The sequence below is a fragment of the Zingiber officinale genome, chromosome 7B (genome assembly GCF_018446385.1).
Source record: "Zingiber officinale cultivar Zhangliang chromosome 7B, Zo_v1.1, whole genome shotgun sequence".
Lineage (NCBI taxonomy): Eukaryota > Viridiplantae > Streptophyta > Magnoliopsida > Zingiberales > Zingiberaceae > Zingiber > Zingiber officinale.
Genome location: NC_055999.1, coordinates 25082006 through 25100815, shown reverse-complemented (window position 1 = coordinate 25100815; position 18810 = coordinate 25082006). Strand labels below are relative to the sequence as shown.

The window sequence follows — 18810 nt, the reverse complement described above, 5'->3', positions numbered from 1 at the left end:
AGTATGATAGTGCATTGAAGAAGAATATTGAGAATGAAAAAAAAATGGATTTTGTTTATTTTAATTCTATCATGCCAATTATTCTTGGTCATTATATTGAAAGACAATTCCAAAATGCCTACACTAACAATATATTTAAATTGTTCCAAGATGAAATAAGAGGGTTGATGTTTTGTGACGTCTCTTTGTTGAGGGAAGAAGGGACAACTTTAATATTTGAAGTAGTAGAAAATATGTTGGGATAGAATGGACAACTTGGAAGAGAAGTTTCCCTTAGGCTTTAGGGTACATTATATCGAATTAGATTGTCAATTGAAGTGTGTGTGCCGTCTGTTTGAGTTCCGGAGAATTTTATGTAGGTATATGATCAAAGTGTTGATGAGAATGAAGGTTATTGAGGTTCCAATGAATTATATTATGGACCGATAGTGCAAAGATATTAAGCCTGGGTATCAAAGCATCAGTAACATATATGATGATTATGGTTGTGGTGGAAAAAGACTTCGGTATAATACTCTCACCCCATTGATGCAAGAGGTTCAACAACTTGGAGCCGAAAGTGATGACATTTGCTCTGTTTTGGTGGAAATCATGAAAGACACTAAGGAAAAACTTATTATTATGATGGAGAATGGGCAATCAAGGGCTGAACAACTTGAAGATCACATCTACATCTGGGGCAAAAGTGATACACTCTCCATTGAAAGTAAGAACCAAAGGTCGTCCACCCATAAAGAGGAAACAATCTAAGGTTGAACAAATTGTGAAGAAATCATTTGCAAAGGCCCAAAAGAAGATATGCGATGTTACTGTTTTGTACAAGTATATTCATGTGATTTTAGCTAGTTTAAAGTTTGTTTATAATCTATCTTGCAGCTACGAGTACTATTTTTTGACTGACGATGGAATGAAAATTCAAGTTAGTTATGAAAATGCTTGATATCATTGTCTTTCTGATTTACGATTAAGGAAACAATTTTATTGGCTTTGCCTTTGTTTTCCATTTCCACGCCATCAGACAGAGATTGCATGTATAATTTTATAAGGCTTTGTTTTCCATTTCCACACAATTGGTGGTTTATTTCAGTGCAACTTTATAGTATATATATTGAAGCAGTGTAAGTATATTGCGATCCAAGTTTCCTTTGTCTAAATCGTTCCTTTTAACATCTTCTTTTGTTTTATTTATCATTTTTATTGGAGCAGATCATACCTTCTCTAAAGACTTTTGGAAGAACATGAATCCTTTTTGCCTCTTTTACATTGGACGATTTATCTGAAGTTGCGGCTTCTGAAGTTGCTGGTTTGGAAGAATATGGAATTTTGTTAAGTTGTTGGTTCTAAAGTTGAAATGGACGTTTGGAAGAACTTGGAATTGTTATTAGCACTGTTAAATTGTTATTAGCATTGTTATTCTACTTGTAATGCAATTGTTTCTCTTTTTGGCTTAGTTTACATTTTTTTTATGTTTGAATTTGTATCCTATGCTAGCTGGGAGTTTTGTAGATTTGTGAATCAAGAATCAATTGTTAATGTACTATTGAATTTGTATCCAGGCTATCAAACTGGACTTGATTTGTCAAAGTATTGTGAAATTTATTTCATGTTAGTGGTGCAATATGTTGTTGATTTAACATTGTTGATGTTCCTCTATAATATTTCCAACTAGATTTTAGCCTATTGGTGCTATGTTAATGGTTTTGTAGTCTAGTTCCATATTGTTGATGTACATCATATATTGTGTTCTTGTGTGGTTTTATATTGGTGGTGTCATCTTATTGGCTATGTATTTATGGGGACCTTCTTCAGTAAACATCTGCTCAGTAGAAGTTTAGTTGAAACTTCATGTCATAGTTTACTGTGGCTAATTTCAAGTTATAGCCTCATATCTATATGTTTATTGAATTCAGAAATCATGATTGTGATTGTTCATATCTATAATTGCATGTGTAACTTTCTTCTCTCATTTTTTTTGTTGCTTGAAAACAAATGCTAAAATCGATCCAATTCTTCCTCGAAAATGACAAATCACAAATGCAATTTTTTGTTGCTTGAAAACAAATGCTAAAATCAATTCAGTTCTTCCTGAAAACGACAAATCACAAATGCAATTTTTTGTTGCTTGAAAACAACTGCTAAAATCGATCAGTTCTTCCTGAAAATGACAAATCACAAATGCAATTGAATGACAGTTTGTAAAGCCTTCTCAATTCAAAAATAGGTCTGCTGTGAGTTTTTATTTTATTATTTTACAAATATATATAGAACTCAACATTAGTTATTCTAATAACTCAACATTTCAATTAAACATTACAATTAAACAATATTTCTATTCGAACACTGCAATTAAATATTTCAATTAAATATTCAGAAATTTCTATTCGAACGGTGTTTAACCATATAAACTAACAAACCAAGTTTATGTCCAAAATTACAAACATTTAGTCATTTACATTAGAACACCAATATTACTTAACACTAACTAACCAGATGAACTAACAACACAATCAGAATTATGACTAAGAGAATCAAGTTCACCATCACTGATACCCAAATGAATTTTGGTACATTGATTATTCTCGGATTATATCCATGAGAAACATTCTGTTCACTTTTAATTTTGTCAGATGAACTAGCATCGGGTATCACCCACTTTTGCCATCCATGTTGCTCACATCTGTAATATTGTCTTCCAGGATTCTTGGTTGATCTAGAAACACAAACCACTATTCTTTGTCCGCAGTTCCTACATGTTACATCTTGAAATCTAGTATTGTCAATGCTGCTATAACTTGATGATGCCATGAAATAACAACCTAATAATCAAATTTTCATTACTTAGATTAAAAAAAATCAATGTCATTCTTCACAAAAATAAATCTATAAAAGGGAAAATCATTAATATCTTTCATGTTCTTGTGCAAAAGGAATTAAATATGAAACATAATGAAGCCTATATGAAACATGAAACATACAATGTGATTTTTTTTGCATTTTTTGCTACTGTAGCAGCTGAAGAATCAATAGACTTATCATGTATTGTTTCTGATTTCTTCCCAGGAATTAAGCATGTAATACATAAAAGATGAAGAGAAATTTGAAAAGAAAAAGTGAATCCTCCATGCCTATACAAACAAATAGGAGAATGACATGAGATTAAACATAACACAAGCTATGATTTTAGAATATCATGCTAGATGATGAGCCAAGCTCTATGAAAAAATATGAACTAGAAGCAGAAACCATTAGCTATGCGAGTTAAAGTTTCCTTCCATACATTTCATGTGCTAAGCCTATCCTTTTTCTGTAGTGTATCTCCTGTGATTGTAATGAAGATATAGGATATTTACAAGACTAAGAAAGAGAATACTTCTTAGACTAGTAAAGAGTCTCAATAACTGGTTTGCCCTCTAACCTTTCCCTGGTATAAGAGGTTCTTTCAATATTGAGCTATGGTTACTAATAAAGAGCTTAAACTGAAATATCATTAGTTATCTGAGAGGTCCCTTCATCAGTTTAATTTACAAGAGGGGTCATCTTTAACATGGTAAACTCTATACGAGAGGTACAACTTAGAAAATAATAGTATACAGATTGATTAGTTAGAGATTGGATAAAAAAGGTAGGTTCTTCAAGAACCTGAACATTTTAATCCCACCTACCAACTTGAAAAATAAATAAGAAGAGAAGAAGAATAAGTTGATTACCTCAAAGAGTGCTCAAACTCAAAGTCACTGCTCCTTGATGCTATAACTTGATGTGCTTCTTCGATTCCTTGGAAGAGAGAGGGAAGAAGAAGAAGAAAAAGAAGGAGGAGGTGTGGATGAGTTAGGATTGGGTTACCACGAATTGAAGAAAGAAAAGATTAGAAGAAGAAGTTGATTACCTCAAAGAGTACTCAAAGTCAATGCTCCTTGCTACTATAACTTGATGTGCTTCTTCGAATCCTTGGAAAACGTTGATGGAGCCAAGCCTTGCTGAGGGAGAACAGTGAGAGAGAATGCTCCTCTCTTCGAGAACGCTGGGAGGAGGAAGACGAGGCTCGCTGGGAGGAGGAAGAGAACAGAAGGAGAAGACGCGACAATGCTTTTGAAGAAGTTAGGGCACGCGACTAAATTTGCTGGGGGGAGGATTAGGGCAGGGGAGGGAGAAGTTGCTGCTTTGCAAGGGGGAAGAAAAAATTGCTGCTTTGCAAGGGGGAAGAGGCTCAGAGAGTTCGGGCACGCGAAAAAAATCGAACATTGTGACGCAAGAGGACTTCATTCGCGACGGAGAGAGAGGGCTGAGGTGGAGTTGGCCACGCAGACTGCCAACGGGGTCGCGGAAAGTTTTCGCAGTAATCTATCACGACGAGTATCATTTCTCTTTAAAAATTTTAAAATATAATTTTAAAATTAAAAATCAACAAATAAAATTTAATTTACAATTTTAAAATTTAAAACTAATAAATTAAATTAAATTAGTAGTATATTTACGTGAGAGAATGACTATATTAATATAGTATATATGCAGCATGTGGACCCCATAATAACGAGTGATAATGTTAAAATGAATATGAAAGAATAAAGGTGTTAATATAATGTATATGTGATATGCGAATCTCATATTTTTTGATGAGATGGTTACAACGTAGATGTTGAATAGAAAAAATCTCAATTGTAATAATTATAAAACTATAATTACTATAATATTTATAACATCTATAATTTCATAATTTTTATAACATGTTTGATTGATTCAAGATTTAATATGTGTGACAGGAAATAATAATATTAATAATATACTTGAGGACTCAATTGTGATTTTTGATAGGAGATTGATGGGTAGATATTCGTATGATAAAAATAAAAAAGAAGGGCTCACATGATGACTTTTAAAAATAGGAGCTATTTTTAATTTTTCCTTAGTTTTTCCTAGTTCAATTTTATTATTTTGGATAATTGAATCGGTTCAAATCTAGTCCATTTTTATAAATTGAATCAAACATTATAGTTAAGTTTTCATAACTATGTCCCCATCGATAAGGCACTCAAGTAAATTCTCAAGTGTTTAATATTCAAATTTCAATTATGATGATAGTAACTATTGAGTGAGTGAGGGTCCCTCCTACTTTTAAATTTGCTCAATCCGTTGGCGGATCGCCCATCTTCCGAACTAATTTGAAATTATTAAAATTATTTCTCTTTTAAACATCTCGATTATTAAAAAAATTATGGATAAAATTATTTCTCTTTATAAAATCTTTAACACACCAAGCCGGTCTGCTTCGGCTTTCGTGTATGAATTTTAATATTAAAAACCAAAGCCATAAAATCAGATGACCAGTCGATCACGTACGCTCTCCCACAGCTTTTGCTTGGGAACCAAGCTCTCGCCCGGGGACCACGGCGTCCCAGCCTACCAGATCGTTCACCGCCTGCACCATCCGAACCAACGTATACCAGCAAACGCACCCAAGAGAACACCAACCCATAAAAAACCTTTGCGGCTATCCAATTGGTTCCCACGGAAAAAAATTCCAACCCCTTAACGAAGGTATACACGTGAGTCGTTTTCGGCGTCCGCTTCGTTTGAAGTCAAATTTCATCGGTTCAATTGCTCAGGCGAGATTAAATTACAATTCCAGTTTCCTCCTTCTCCATTCGAGCTTTGCTTCTTTCTCCCTCTTCCCCCATCGAATCGGTCGTTTCGCTCTTTCTTCTCCGGGATCGCCCCGGGATCTCTCTCTCTTATCTCCTTCCTCCTCGCCTCGCGCAATGGCTAAGGCGAGCGGCGAGGTCGCCGCGTGCCTACTCCTAGCACTTCTGCTCGTCTTGTTGCCCTCCGCCCGCGCCTTCTACCTCCCTGGCGTCGCTCCCCGCGATTTCCGTAAGGTGATCCGTTTTATGCTTTGATCCCTTTGTTGATCTGGGTGAGGATCTGGATTTTTCTCCGATTTCACGAGATCCGGGTTTGTTTTGTGTTTGCACATCTTATATTTCGCTAGATCTGAGCTTCCAGTCTTTTGATCTTGTCGCTTCTTCTGGTAGAAATTTTCGTTTGATGTTACTGTTGATGAATCTTCATGTAGGATCTGATCTATAGGCCCCTAATCCCGAGCTGTCATCTAACTTGGCGCTATTTCGATTAAATCTAAACCTAGAAGACGGTTCAGTCTTAAGATGTTAAAATTTTCTTGCTCGTTAATCACAAGTCGCCATTGGCTCGATTTATTCTTTACTACTTGTGTGCACGGGATTTGTCTTTCAACTGACTTGCATTCTGTATTATTGTTGCATTTCCAATAGAGATGACTGGTATTAGCTTCATGGTGAGATGTTAAAACAATGATTCACTCGATGTTTTTCTCCTGCTTTTCAAAGGAGGTTCTGATTGATTCATATATGTTCGTAGACTCAACTTTGTATTCATTGCTCGTTTATTTTTCCCTGTAGATGTATAAGAATTAAATTAGATTGAAATCAAATTATCAGGCTAAGTAGTCATTGATTTAGGTGGTGGTTAGAAGTTGATTATCTTCTTACTTAGAATTAGGGGACGTTGATTTATTATCCCTGATAAGTTGAAAGAATATGATTAATGTGAACACATGGCTGTTTCTTCTTAGTAGAAGATGAAATTTTATTTTACCCCCTAGTTTACTTTTTCATTTTGTCACTCAAAGTTCAGAATATTACATTTGATCCCTATAGTTTGCAAAATAGCAACAAGATGCCCTCAAGTTCTTTTTACTTTTTAGAATGCTCTAAGCTTTTAATATTGTCAAAATATCCCTAAGTATTGGCTACTTCTTTAATGATCTTCAATATTTTATTATTTTTAAAATATCTCAAGTTTTTTAATGCTATTTCAAATACCCCTTTTGTTATCTCTCAATGAAGAGTTTAAGAATTGGGGTCATTTGTCACACATGATCATTTGGGTGGAATTTCATAAGGGTGAAAAAAATGGAATTGTGTGTTGAGTTTTAACTATGGGCATTTGCAAGTTTCTAATTTCATCCATTAGAGGTTGCTCGTTCATCTTCTTTCTTTTGAAATCATCCATTTCTTCAGCAACGACCACTAGCTCAACGCCAATATTGATATGCTTCGTGTCCGAGATGTTTTTAAATTTTGAAGTAGAAGTTGGGTTTGGAGTTAATATTTTCGGTGGTGTTTTTCAGTTTTTAACTGGAACAGTGATCAGTGTGCACAGTGATTGTGATTGGTGGGTTTGGGTCTTAGGATGAATCTCAGCACTTTGGAAGGGTGTTTTCCTCATATTTGCTTCTCATCAGTGAGCCTCACCTATTAGGATGTAACAAGAACCATATCTTGTTGTTCAAACTTTACTCCGTCTTTTTCAGGTTTTATAATGAGCTCGTAGCTCTTGCTGCCCAATTTAGTCAGCAATGGTTTTACAAGCTTAAACCTCAAGACAATTTCATCCTCTTCCTTAGATAGTTATCTTTCTACAGATGTACTTAGATAAGGTCTGAGAATTCTTGAAGACAAAGGAGACGAAAACAAAGTCTTTCCTTAGGCCTAGAAAATTTTATTAAGTTGCCATAGACATTTTACGGAAAACATGCAAACTAGGAAGTTACAAGCATACAAACTAATTTGGACAGTAGCTAATTACAAACTTACATAAGAAAATTAAAATAGTAAGGACATTATAGGAGCATACTTGTAGAAACTGAAATCACACTTGCACACACTAGCACACTTGCACACACTAGCACACTTGTTCTCTCTTGCTTCGTTTGCTCTAGCTGAGATGGTCTTTTATAGGGCGTGTTGGTTGTGAGGATTGCTTAGAAGAGAAGGAAAGAGGACAATGATCCCTCTTCATAGTCAAGAAGAAAGAGGGGGACACAGAGTGGTGGGAAGGGGTTGTCTTCGTGAGTGGGGGAAAAAGAAGGGAGGCATTAGGTAGTGGAGGATTAGTTGTAGCAGGTAGTGGAGAATCCACTTAGTAAAATTTTCTGTAGGTAGAGAAATAATGCTAGTTGACTTCATGACTTACGAATTGATGTGAGCTGAAGTCACGACTTACGTCTGTTGCTATGACTCCATCATGTTGTCAAGATTATGTTCACCCATTGAGTCTCAAGACGGGGCTCTAGGGCTGGTAGCTTGAGTTGGAGTGTTGGTTCTGTTTAGAGCACGCTTATAGGATATTGCTGAGTTGGCTAGTTTCTTTGTTGCCCACCTTTAATATTGGTAGAGGGTCATATGCTGGGTAGAAAAATTAAACGAAATAAATTTGGTGCCCATGTCTCTTGGCCCGTAGATCTTTTCGGTGTATGTTTTTTCAACTAGTATGTAATTGTCTGATCTCATAACTAATTGTTTCCTTGGATCGAAGCATGCCAATGCTTAAATTGATTTGCCGGTGTTGGAAGTGCTACCACTCTAGATTAGGATCGAAGGGATATTCTTCAATGGCTAGCTGGTTCTATCTTTAGATTTATCTACTCTGGCGGGGAGCTTTCAAATGTGTAGATAACAAATGCTTCTTCTTCAAGGGTGTGAGCTATAATACTGCCCAAAGTCAATAAACCTTCCTCTGAAATTTCTTGGGACATATTTTTCAAAGTCAATATTGTCTTTTCTAAAGGAGTAAAGTAGTTGACATTAACAACCATATCTGTTTGAGTCTCCACAGGCTTTGGAGAGTTTTTGACATTTGAGTTTATAATTGAATTCAACTTCGTAGATAATTGTCGTACCTCCAGGAGGGTTTGTATGGAATGTCTTAAGTATTTCACATCTAAGTAAAGGAACATTTGGAAAGTTGATCTTTCTATTATACTTCAAATATTTGTGGATTTGTGATAGTAGTCGGGAAACCCAAAAACATTGATTCTGAAGAATTGGAACGTTGGAATCAATGTTCTTGGGTTTTCCGACTACTATCTCAGAAGACATATTCACATATATTTGAAGTATGGTAAAAAAATCAACTTTCCAAACGTTCCTTGACTTATGTGAAATACTCAAGACATTCCATACAAACCCTCCCAAAGGTATGTTAATTATCTACGAAGCTGAATGCTGGCTATAAAATGAAATGTCAAAAGGTCTCCAAAGCCTGTGTAGACTAGACAAATATGGTTGTCAATGCCAACCAAGGTTTAAAATCTTGGCCATGTCGAGATTTTGGTCATGGACCGGAACGATACAGTTTTGGTTTTGTATTGTGCTGGTATGATTTCAGTAATTTTTTAAATATAAAATGTATTAATTAAGAATAGAAATTAATCTAAATATTTAAACTACAAAAAATATATATTTTTAAAATATATATAATTAATGGGATAATTTTATTAGAGTTTAGTTAAGCCTATTTAAAACATCCCTACTATAGCTAGGAATTGATTGAAATTAGTATGCGTTTATTTAATTTTACTGTTCATTGACACCTGTTGCACGATAAGTCTGCCGTGGCCGTGGGGATCTCGGGACGAGTCTGTCGCTCGCATGACGAGTTCGTCGTCGCCGCAAGGCTCGCGCAATGAGTCCACCGTCGCCACGAGTCTCGCGCAACGAGTACGCTGCCATGGGGCTTGCATGATGAATCTGCTGCCTCCAAGGGGCTTGGAAGCTCCGATGTCGATTTCAATTTGCGGGCGGAACAGTAAGTTTCACTCATTTTGCCTGGCATAGAATGATATTTTAAACTCTAATGCCAACTACTTAACTCCTTCAGAAAAACCAATATTAACTTTGAAAAATATGTTCGAAGAAATTTTAGAGGAAAACTTATTACTCTATTTACTTTAATGGATTATGGACTTCTACACAAACTTTAGTACACAATTTGGATTTCGTTAAAGACTTCCCAAAGAAATTGGACAACATTATAGTTCACGCCCTTGAAGAAGAAGAAATATTTGTTATCTGCACATTTGAAAGCTTCTCGCTAGAGTGAATAAATCTAAAGATAGAACCAGCCAGACACTTAATCAAGATAAACATCTATGAGATAAATGGGTTTCAATTAGAAATTGAAGAATATCCCTCCTATCTTGATGGGCAACACTTCCAGCACATCAACTTAAGCATTGGCGTGTTTCAATTAAGGAAGCAATTGGTTATGAGATCAGCATGAAGATCTAGACAATTACATACTAGTCGGAGAAACATACATTGAAAAGATCTATTAGCCAAGAGATATGGGAATCAGATTTATTTTGTTTGATTTTTCAACCCAACATACGACCTTCTACCAACATTATTAGAAGAAGGCTGAAAGGTGGGCAACAAAGAAATTAGTTAGCTCAAATCAATAATATCCTATAGGCATGCTCTAAACAGAGCCAACACCCCAACTCAAGTTACCAGCACCATAGCTCTGTCTTTAAACTCAGTGGGCCAACGTAATCTTTGACAACATGATGGAGTCATAGCAACAGACGTAAGTGGTTACGTCAATTATCATTATTTCTCTACCAGAAATTTTTACTCCGCGGATTCTCCATTATCGGCTATAACTCATCCTTCACTTCGTGCTGCCTCCCTTCTTTATTCTCTACTCACGAAGACAACTCCTTCCCACCACTCTCTACCCCCCTCTTTCTTATCCACTACGAAGACAACTCATTGTCTTCTTTCCTTCTCTTCTAAGCAATCCTCACAACCAACACACCCCATAAAAGACCATCTCAGCTAAAGCAGATGAAGCAAGAGAGAACGAGTCAGTGTGCTAGTGTGCTTTAGCACAAGTGTGATTCAGTTTTAGCACAAGTGTGATTCAGTTTCGTGTAAGTATGCTCCAGTAATGTCCTTACTATTTTAATTTTCTTATGTAAGCTTGTAATTAGCACATAAGCTTGTAATTAGCTACTGTCCAAATTAGTTTGTATGTTTTCCCTTAAAATGCCTATGGCAGCTTAATAAAATTTTCTAGGCCTAAGGAAAGACTCTATTTCCGTCTCCTTTGTCTTCAAGAATTCTCAGACCTTATCCGAGTATAAAGTCTCTAGAAAGGTAACTATCTAAGGAAGGGGATGGAACTGTCTTGTGATTTAAACTTGTAAAACCAACAAGATCTACTGAAACCTCGTTATAAGACTTGAAATAGTCATGGTAAAGCTTGAACAACAAGACGTATGGGTCTTGTTGATTCCTAATAGGCGAGGCTCATAGATGAGAAGCAAATATGAGGAAAACACCCTTCCAAAGTGCCTATATTCGTCCAAAAATGCCAATCACTGCTCACACTGATTAGCGTTCACAGTTAAAAACACCACCGGAAATATTAACTCCAAACCCAATTTCTACTTCAAAATTCAAAAACAACTTCGATAAGCATATAAATATTGGTAGTTGTTTACTTATCGTTGAAAATTGTATTAACTCAAAATTTGTCAAATTCATGAGATCCTAACCCTTTTTTAACAATGACTTATTATTCATAAGAGACTGTTATAATAAAAAACCTGAAAAATTCTAACATACATATCTATAAAACTAAATAGACATTTATAGAAACTAGCTAAACAACCATATCCCATAATTTATGGAATGTTTTCGGAATCATGATTTCCACACTCACCAATAGTTGCTTTTTCCAATAGCTACTTTCACCAATAGTTGCTTACCCTTTCACCGAAACTGACTCATATTTTTCCTCATGAAATCGGTTGTTCCTTCACGATCTCTCATAAGTCCTCATTACCACATCTTCTTCCCATCACAACACTAAACCTTAAATCTTGCATAGAGCAGCTAACAACTTCACAATGACAAAGATAGTGAGGAGCGAGTGATGGGAGTAAGAAGATTCAATGGTGGGGTTTGTAAGAGATCGTGAAAGATTGAGCAACTTTACGGGGAAGGACATGATTGAGTGGCTATTGGTGAAGGAGCAAACCTTTTTATGTGGAGGAAGATGAGTGAGTAGTCATTGCTGAAAAAAAAAGAGTGGACAGTTTCATAAGAAAGAAGATGAGCAAGCAACTATTGGTGTAAGAGTAAACCATTTCATAAGGAAGAAGATGAGTGAGCAACCTCTAATGATTGACCAAGAAATTTACAAATGTGCTTCTAGTTAAAAACTAAACTTGTGGCTACAATATTTTACCTCTATAAAATCCACTCTAAATGTTCACATGTGACAGACACATAGCCTCAATTCTTTACTTCTCTATTAAAAGATAACGTAGAGTGGAGTTTTGAATTAAGATTACATGCTTGTTGAAAATTAGTTAAAACTTGGGGGGCATTTGATAATATTGAAAACTTGAGGCATTTTGAAAAGTAGCCAAAACTTAAGGATTGTATTTTGCAAACTCTAAGGAGTTAAAATGCAATATTCTAAATTTTGGAGGGTAAATTGAAAAGTAGGTAAACTATGGAAGACAAGGGAAAAAGGAAATTTTCTCTTAGTAGAATATTTATAGGATATTTTTCTGAAATAAGGGTTTGGCGACTCACACTTAGAAGTGTGCACGCAGTCAGAGTCTATATTTTTATTTTAAACTTCTATGTTTGACTCGTTTTTAAGGGGGAGACTTGACGCAATGGTAAAGTTGTTACCGTGTGACCTTATGGTTACGGGTTCGAGTCGAATAGACCCAATGCGGTCTAATCTTTCTTCGAGACCCCGCATTGGCGAGAGCTTCGTGTATTGGGCTATCCTTTTATGTTTGACTTGTTTTTGGATTATAGTATGCATCTATTAATTTAGTGAGGCGCACTCAATGACCGACTTATTGTCAAAAGCTAAAGTTCTCATTGCCATTCTATAAGTTATGTGCAAAAATTAGGCTAACTTGTTTAGGAAAGAGTTCTTTTTCTTTTTCTTTTCAATAAAAAATCTCAAAACAAAAGGAGAAGTGTTGTGAAAAATGTGCACACTGAGAAATTATCAGGAAAATAGGCTCAATGAAAACATTATTTTTTCCCTCATTTGTAGGAATCGTCAATTTTCCTCTGTGCAAAACTTGATTTTTCTATTAAAAAGGTGATACCGCTTGTACTTTACCTTTTCTTTTCATTTTTCAAAATTTTAATTTCATTGGAAAAGGAGAGCAAAGAATTTCACAAACCAAATATACCTCAGTGTTTGTGGAGTTATATCTTATTGAGAGGACAAATCTTCTCAGAGGGAGGGATCTTGGATGTTTATTATTCTAGATGTCCAGTGACTGTTAGTCGTAAATAGTTGATGCTCAACTGCTATCTTGGATGTTAACATGTCAGTTTCTGATCAAAGCATGGTATTATCTGTGTTCATGGATGTAGTTCAGCATTTATCTACTTTGTGTCTTTTTTTATGTTTTCTTTTAATATTTATTTCTGATCTAATCTTTTGTTTAATTATCACCTGGTCCAATTATTGACATTGGCTATTCATTTTTCCCAGGGCGATGAATTACAAGTTAAAGTGAATAAACTTTCCTCCACTAAGACACAGCTTCCATATGATTACTATTTCTTGGATTACTGCAAACCTTCGAAAATAATGAACAATGCTGAAAATTTGGGGGAGGTCCTTCGTGGTGATCGCATAGAAAATTCTGTTTACACAGTGAGTATTGATTTTTGCATGCCTGCCTCAATAAGATTTTGTTACTTGACGTTTGTACTTGTGGACCAATTAAAACCTGCTCAACCTCTCTTTTTTCATTTTGGCTTTTAATCTCAGTTTAAAATGAGAGTTGATGAGGGTTGCAAGGTAGCTTGTCCAGTAAAACTCAACACAGAAACTGCTAAGAACTTCAAGGAGAAGATTGATGATGAGTATCGTGTAAACATGTATGCAATTTATTCCACTCAGCCACTTATTATATATAGCAATTGCACTAGTTTTCTTGTTGCAGTTATCAAGTTTTTCCCCACATCTTATAAAATTCATATTTTTAATTATCTTGGTCAAAGTTATACACTTTTTAGGATTCCTGACAATCTATAGTTTTCTTGTAAACATCAAGTTTTTTTTTTCCACATCTTATAACAACAATATTTATAATTATCTTGGCCAATGTGTTACACTCTAGGATTCTGGACAATCTACCCCTTGCAGTTGTTAGGCAGCGGAGAGATGGAAGTCAAGCTACTATCATCGAAAATGGTTTCCGTGTTGGATACAAGGTAAGTTATTTACTACATCATGTAAACTTTCTGGAATTTGTTTATTATATAGTAATATGCAATTTCTGTTATTAGGGGAGGGACAATAAATATTACCTCAGTAACCATCTTAGTTTCAAAGTCATGTACCATAAGGATGTGGAGTCTGATGAAGCTAGGATTGTTGGTTTTGAAGTTATTCCAAGCAGGTACTGTTGTTTAATAAGCTTCTATTTGATCCAGATCTTATTGTTAGCAAACACCTATATTTGTGTCGGCATCTGATTGCTAATAATGCAGCATGTGATTATTGTGTAATTTGTCTGTGCTACATAGTAGTTTGGAATGGTTAAGAATTTGCTTTTCTTCTGTTATCAATGCCTGTTTTGTGACTATACGGAGATAATAAAGAAGAAAGGTTCAATTTTTTTGGGAATTTATGTAAGAGGAAAAGTGTTGTTAATCTAATCCTCATCTTTAGTGTCGGTGCAATCTTTTTCCGTAGTTTATTATGATACACTTTTGAAAGTTTGCTAGTCTAGAATCCAACTATTGTTTTTTGATCATCAGATCATTTGTTATTCAGTGATGTCTAGTAACTGTGATTTTCCATTTTGCGGGAGTATGCTTACTATGACTGTTTAACCACTGTATAAACAAAGACTAGGCAACTATGCATTTCTGAACTTTTTTCTTATGGAGATCCTGAGGTGAACAATCCATTAAGTTGGGGTTTCTCTTCTTGTTCATGTCCTCTCCATGTTTAAGCTAGACATAAAACAAAAATGATTGAGTTCAATATATGGGACTATGGGTGGAGGTATTTTTATTTTTTACAGAGATTTTTATAAAGCATAGTGGAATAAACTTACAATATAAAATCAGAAAGTTTGATTAAAAAGGATATACATTAGCAAGTCAAATTTACAATAATCTTACTTCAAAGTTACTCTATGACCGCGGAGGCTGTACTAGCGTCAGCAAGAACTTAGTAACTACAGCTATCAACTTTCTGCAAACAAAAATATCGTCCTTTAATTTTTGCACATGGTAGTCATTTATTAAGTTCTTTGACATTCTTGTCCAGAGGAAAAAATTGATTGTTGTATCACCTTGATGATCAACATCAAAAATTTCTTAACAACGAGCATGGATTGTGATAAAGTAATAAGATTCATATGGGCAACCCCAAATATTTGAGACTTAAGCTACTTATGGAATGTCAGGATAAAGGAGGATATTTTGATAGCAATAAGTAGTAGCCATGCTTTCCATATTAAAGAAAGAGAAATTTATTTGGAATTGTAAATTACACCTTTTAAATAGGTTGCTTTACTCTAGATGCCTGTATCAGTATCCTGTTCAATTCTTAATTTTAACTTAATATTTCTCACATGCTTATCAATGATTCTGATGCCTCCCTATATTAACTATTATTGAAACAGTAATTCATTTCCCACACTTATCTATTTTGATGCTACTTGTATCCATATCTTGTACTTGTGCCTAGCCAATTCTGATGTTCCAATCTGAGTCCAACTTGAAGTAATTAGTTGAGATATATTTATGGGCATGTCTAAAAATTAGTTCAAATACCAAAAATCCTTTAGGTTTTGGAAAATGTGCAGCAAGATGTTACAATAACCTAGATTCCATCTCATGCTTCCCACTTAGTATTAGTTGAAACACTTAATTGTCATTTGTTGTTCCAAAAATTTATTTAAAATTTTGAATTGTCATAGATTTATATTTTGAGGTAAACAAGCTAAGTGGACACAATATGGTACTTGAAGTTGAACCATTTTATTAGATTGACACTCATTTAAGTCTGTCTCTACAAGATTTGAAGCACGTCTGGTGTTGACACACAATACTGGGTGATCAAAACTCTAGCACTGGGCCATATTTAAAGCCATGGCTCTAACAAATAATAAAATTAAAGAAACTAGGTTGAGATGATATAAATATAAGTTAGCACTACCTATAAATCCTATAGCTAGTAGGTTTGAATCTATTATTAGATTGAAATATATAAGGAAACATGTCATAAAAAATTATTATTCAAATATATGAAAAAAGTGATTTAGTCAATTTTGAATATTAGTACTAATTTATAGCCTTCAATAAAATTTAATGAAAGGATAAGTTTTATGTAACTAACACTAAATAGTTGTGACCAACTTGGCTTGATAACGATGACTTAAATTAAATTTACATTATTCATTCAAAGTGTTTGGGCTTGCCCAATTGAGGTTTTCAAGATCCTTTATACTAGTAAAAGGACCATCAAAGTAGCTTCATCAGTCCAATTTATTTGAAGTTTTTGGTTGCATGCATTATCTCATACTTAATTTTGTATCATGATAGATAAATTATAATTTGCTTGCTTACCTCTCTCTTGCTTTTTACCAACAGTGTGAAGCATACATACACTGAATTGGGTGATAAGAACCTTAAAGTTACCACATGCACCTCTGAGAGCAAAATATCCCCTGGTGGCAATCCACCTCAAGAAGTAACTGCTGACTCATATGTTGTTTTTTCTTATGATGTTACCTTCCAGGTGTGTAGCGTCTTTCTGGAGCTTATGTTGTAAAATACTTTTTTCCTTGATATGCCATGTATATTGTTCAAGTATTTCTCATACATCTCTATCTGTATATATGTTTATTGCAGCCCAGTGAGATCAAATGGGCTTCTCGTTGGGACACTTACCTTCTCATGAATGATGATCAAATCCACTGGTTTTCTATCATTAACTCTTTAATGATAGTTCTCTTTTTATCGGGCATGGTCGCCATGATTATGCTGAGGACTCTTTACAGAGATATAGCCAACTACAACCAGCTAGAGTCACAGGATGAGGCCCAGGAAGAAACAGGATGGAAATTAGTTCATGGGGACATCTTCAGACCACCGCTTAACTCTGGGCTTCTTTGTGTGTACATAGGAACCGGAGTTCAATTCTTTGGAATGACGTTGGTTACTATGATTTTTGCATTGTTGGGTTTCCTTTCTCCCTCCAACCGTGGGGGCCTGATGACTGCTATGGTTCTACTCTGGGTTTTCATGGGGCTATTTGCTGGATATTCTTCTGCCCGTCTCTATAAAATGTTCAAAGGTTCAGAATGGAAGAGGATCACCTTGAAAACTGCTTTCATGTTTCCTGGTATTGTATTTGCCATTTTCTTTGTGCTGAATGCTCTGATATGGGGTGAGAAGTCATCGGGTGCTGTTCCCTTCGGAACCATGTTTGCTTTGGTGTTTTTATGGTTTGGCATATCTGTTCCTCTGGTTTTTGTCGGTAGCTACATTGGCTACAAGAGGCCAGCTCTTGAAGATCCCGTTAAGACAAACAAGATCCCCCGGCAGATACCTGAGCAAGCTTGGTACATGCAGCCTGTATTCTCTATACTAATTGGTGGGATTCTTCCATTTGGTGCTGTTTTCATTGAGCTCTTCTTCATCCTGACCTCAATATGGCTGAACCAGTTCTACTATATCTTTGGCTTCCTGTTCTTGGTCTTCCTCATTCTCATCATAACCTGTGCTGAAATTACAATTGTTCTTTGCTACTTCCAGCTCTGCAGTGAGGACTATCACTGGTGGTGGAGAGCCTATTTGACTGCAGGATCTTCTGCTCTCTACCTCTTTGCATATTCAGCATTCTATTTCTTCACAAAGTTGGAGATAACCAAATTTGTTTCAGGAGTTCTCTACTTTGGCTACATGCTGATTGCGTCTTACTCATTTTTCGTATTGACTGGCACGATGGGTTTCTATGCTTGCTTCTGGTTTGTCCGCAAGATATACTCATCTGTGAAAATTGACTGATCAGGGTGTTGGAAAACAGGCGTTTGAAGCAGTCTTGTCAGCATTTGGGAAGTTATCATATTTAGTTGTGGTAAAAGATCTTCGTCACAACAGAACAGGCTATCAGTAGTGTTTTAAGGCAAATATAGCATGGTGTAGGACTTTGCTTATTGTATTCCACTCTTATTATTTTTGGACGCGTTCTTTGTATCTTTGTTCACTCAGAATCCATCTATATCGAATGAATTAAAACACTTTTGAAGAATGCATTATTCTCATTTCAATGTTTCATTGTGGATTATGACATTTTCTTTATTGTTCTAGGATCATTCACATTGTTTTAGTAGACATCTAACCCAATTGATGAAGCAAGTGTTCAGTTGAATTATATTTTTTTGACTGATTCAATGGGATGAAACGTGACTAACGAGATTGACTGGTTAGATGTCAGTGTTGGTGCAGCGGAGGCCGGCAAGAGGGGGGTGAATTGCTGAAAACAAAAAGTAACTATACCCTCCTCGTACTTTCAACTCAGTTAGTGCAATAGTTAACAAAATAATAAAACAGTAAAAGAAAGACACAGAAGAATTAACCTGGTTACAACCAAGAAGGTTGTTAATCCAGGGCAGTAGAAGGGCACTAAAAGAAACTCTCCTTTACTGAATGCGGAGAAGCCTTTTACACTTTCAAAAGCTCAGAACTATTGCTAGGAAACACTACAGATTGAATGCTTGAGTTGTTGTTGAATTCCTAGCTTCATGGGCCTTTATATAGGCCCTGGAAATCTTATCCCGAGAGTCCAAGGCGCCTCCAACAGGGTTCAAGGCGCCTCCAACTCGATCTGCGGATAAAACTTTATCCGCAGCGCAAACTCCAGCTTCAAGGCGCCTTGAACAGGCTTGAAGGCGCCTTCAAGGGCGCCTTCAAGCTTGTT

The 18810-nt window shown here is 35.6% G+C and overlaps 1 protein-coding gene across 3 annotated transcripts; it reads left to right on the top strand.

The window, feature by feature from the left end:
* The first annotated feature begins 5603 nt into the window (after positions 1–5603).
* On the top strand, positions 5604–18141 carry LOC122005577 (transmembrane 9 superfamily member 7-like). 3 transcript variants are annotated; one of them, XM_042560659.1, is made up of 7 exons: positions 5604–5873; positions 13357–13521; positions 13639–13748; positions 13991–14084; positions 14160–14272; positions 16479–16626; positions 16740–18141. In XM_042560659.1, the coding sequence occupies exons 1-7, from the start codon at positions 5757–5759 to the stop codon at positions 17895–17897; spliced, it is 1905 nt and encodes a 634-aa protein (XP_042416593.1). In that variant the 5' UTR covers positions 5604–5756; the 3' UTR covers positions 17898–18141. The 3 variants fall into 3 exon arrangements, with proteins under 3 accessions (XP_042416593.1, XP_042416594.1, XP_042416595.1); XM_042560660.1 differs by lacking the exon at positions 5604–5873 and adding an exon at positions 9602–9624; XM_042560661.1 differs by lacking the exon at positions 5604–5873 and adding an exon at positions 10729–10750.
* The last annotated feature ends 669 nt before the right edge of the window (positions 18142–18810 follow it).

Bases quoted from the DNA above. Each gene is read 5' to 3' on its own strand.
- LOC122005577 (XM_042560659.1), top strand. From the start codon at position 5,757: ATGGCTAAGGCGAGCGGCGAGGTCGCCGCGTGCCTACTCCTAGCACTT. The intron at 13,522-13,638 runs GTGAGTATTGAT...TTTTAATCTCAG, and splicing joins TAGAAAATTCTGTTTACACA to TTTAAAATGAGAGTTGATGA. The intron at 13,749-13,990 runs GTATGCAATTTA...GTTACACTCTAG, and splicing joins GATGAGTATCGTGTAAACAT to GATTCTGGACAATCTACCCC.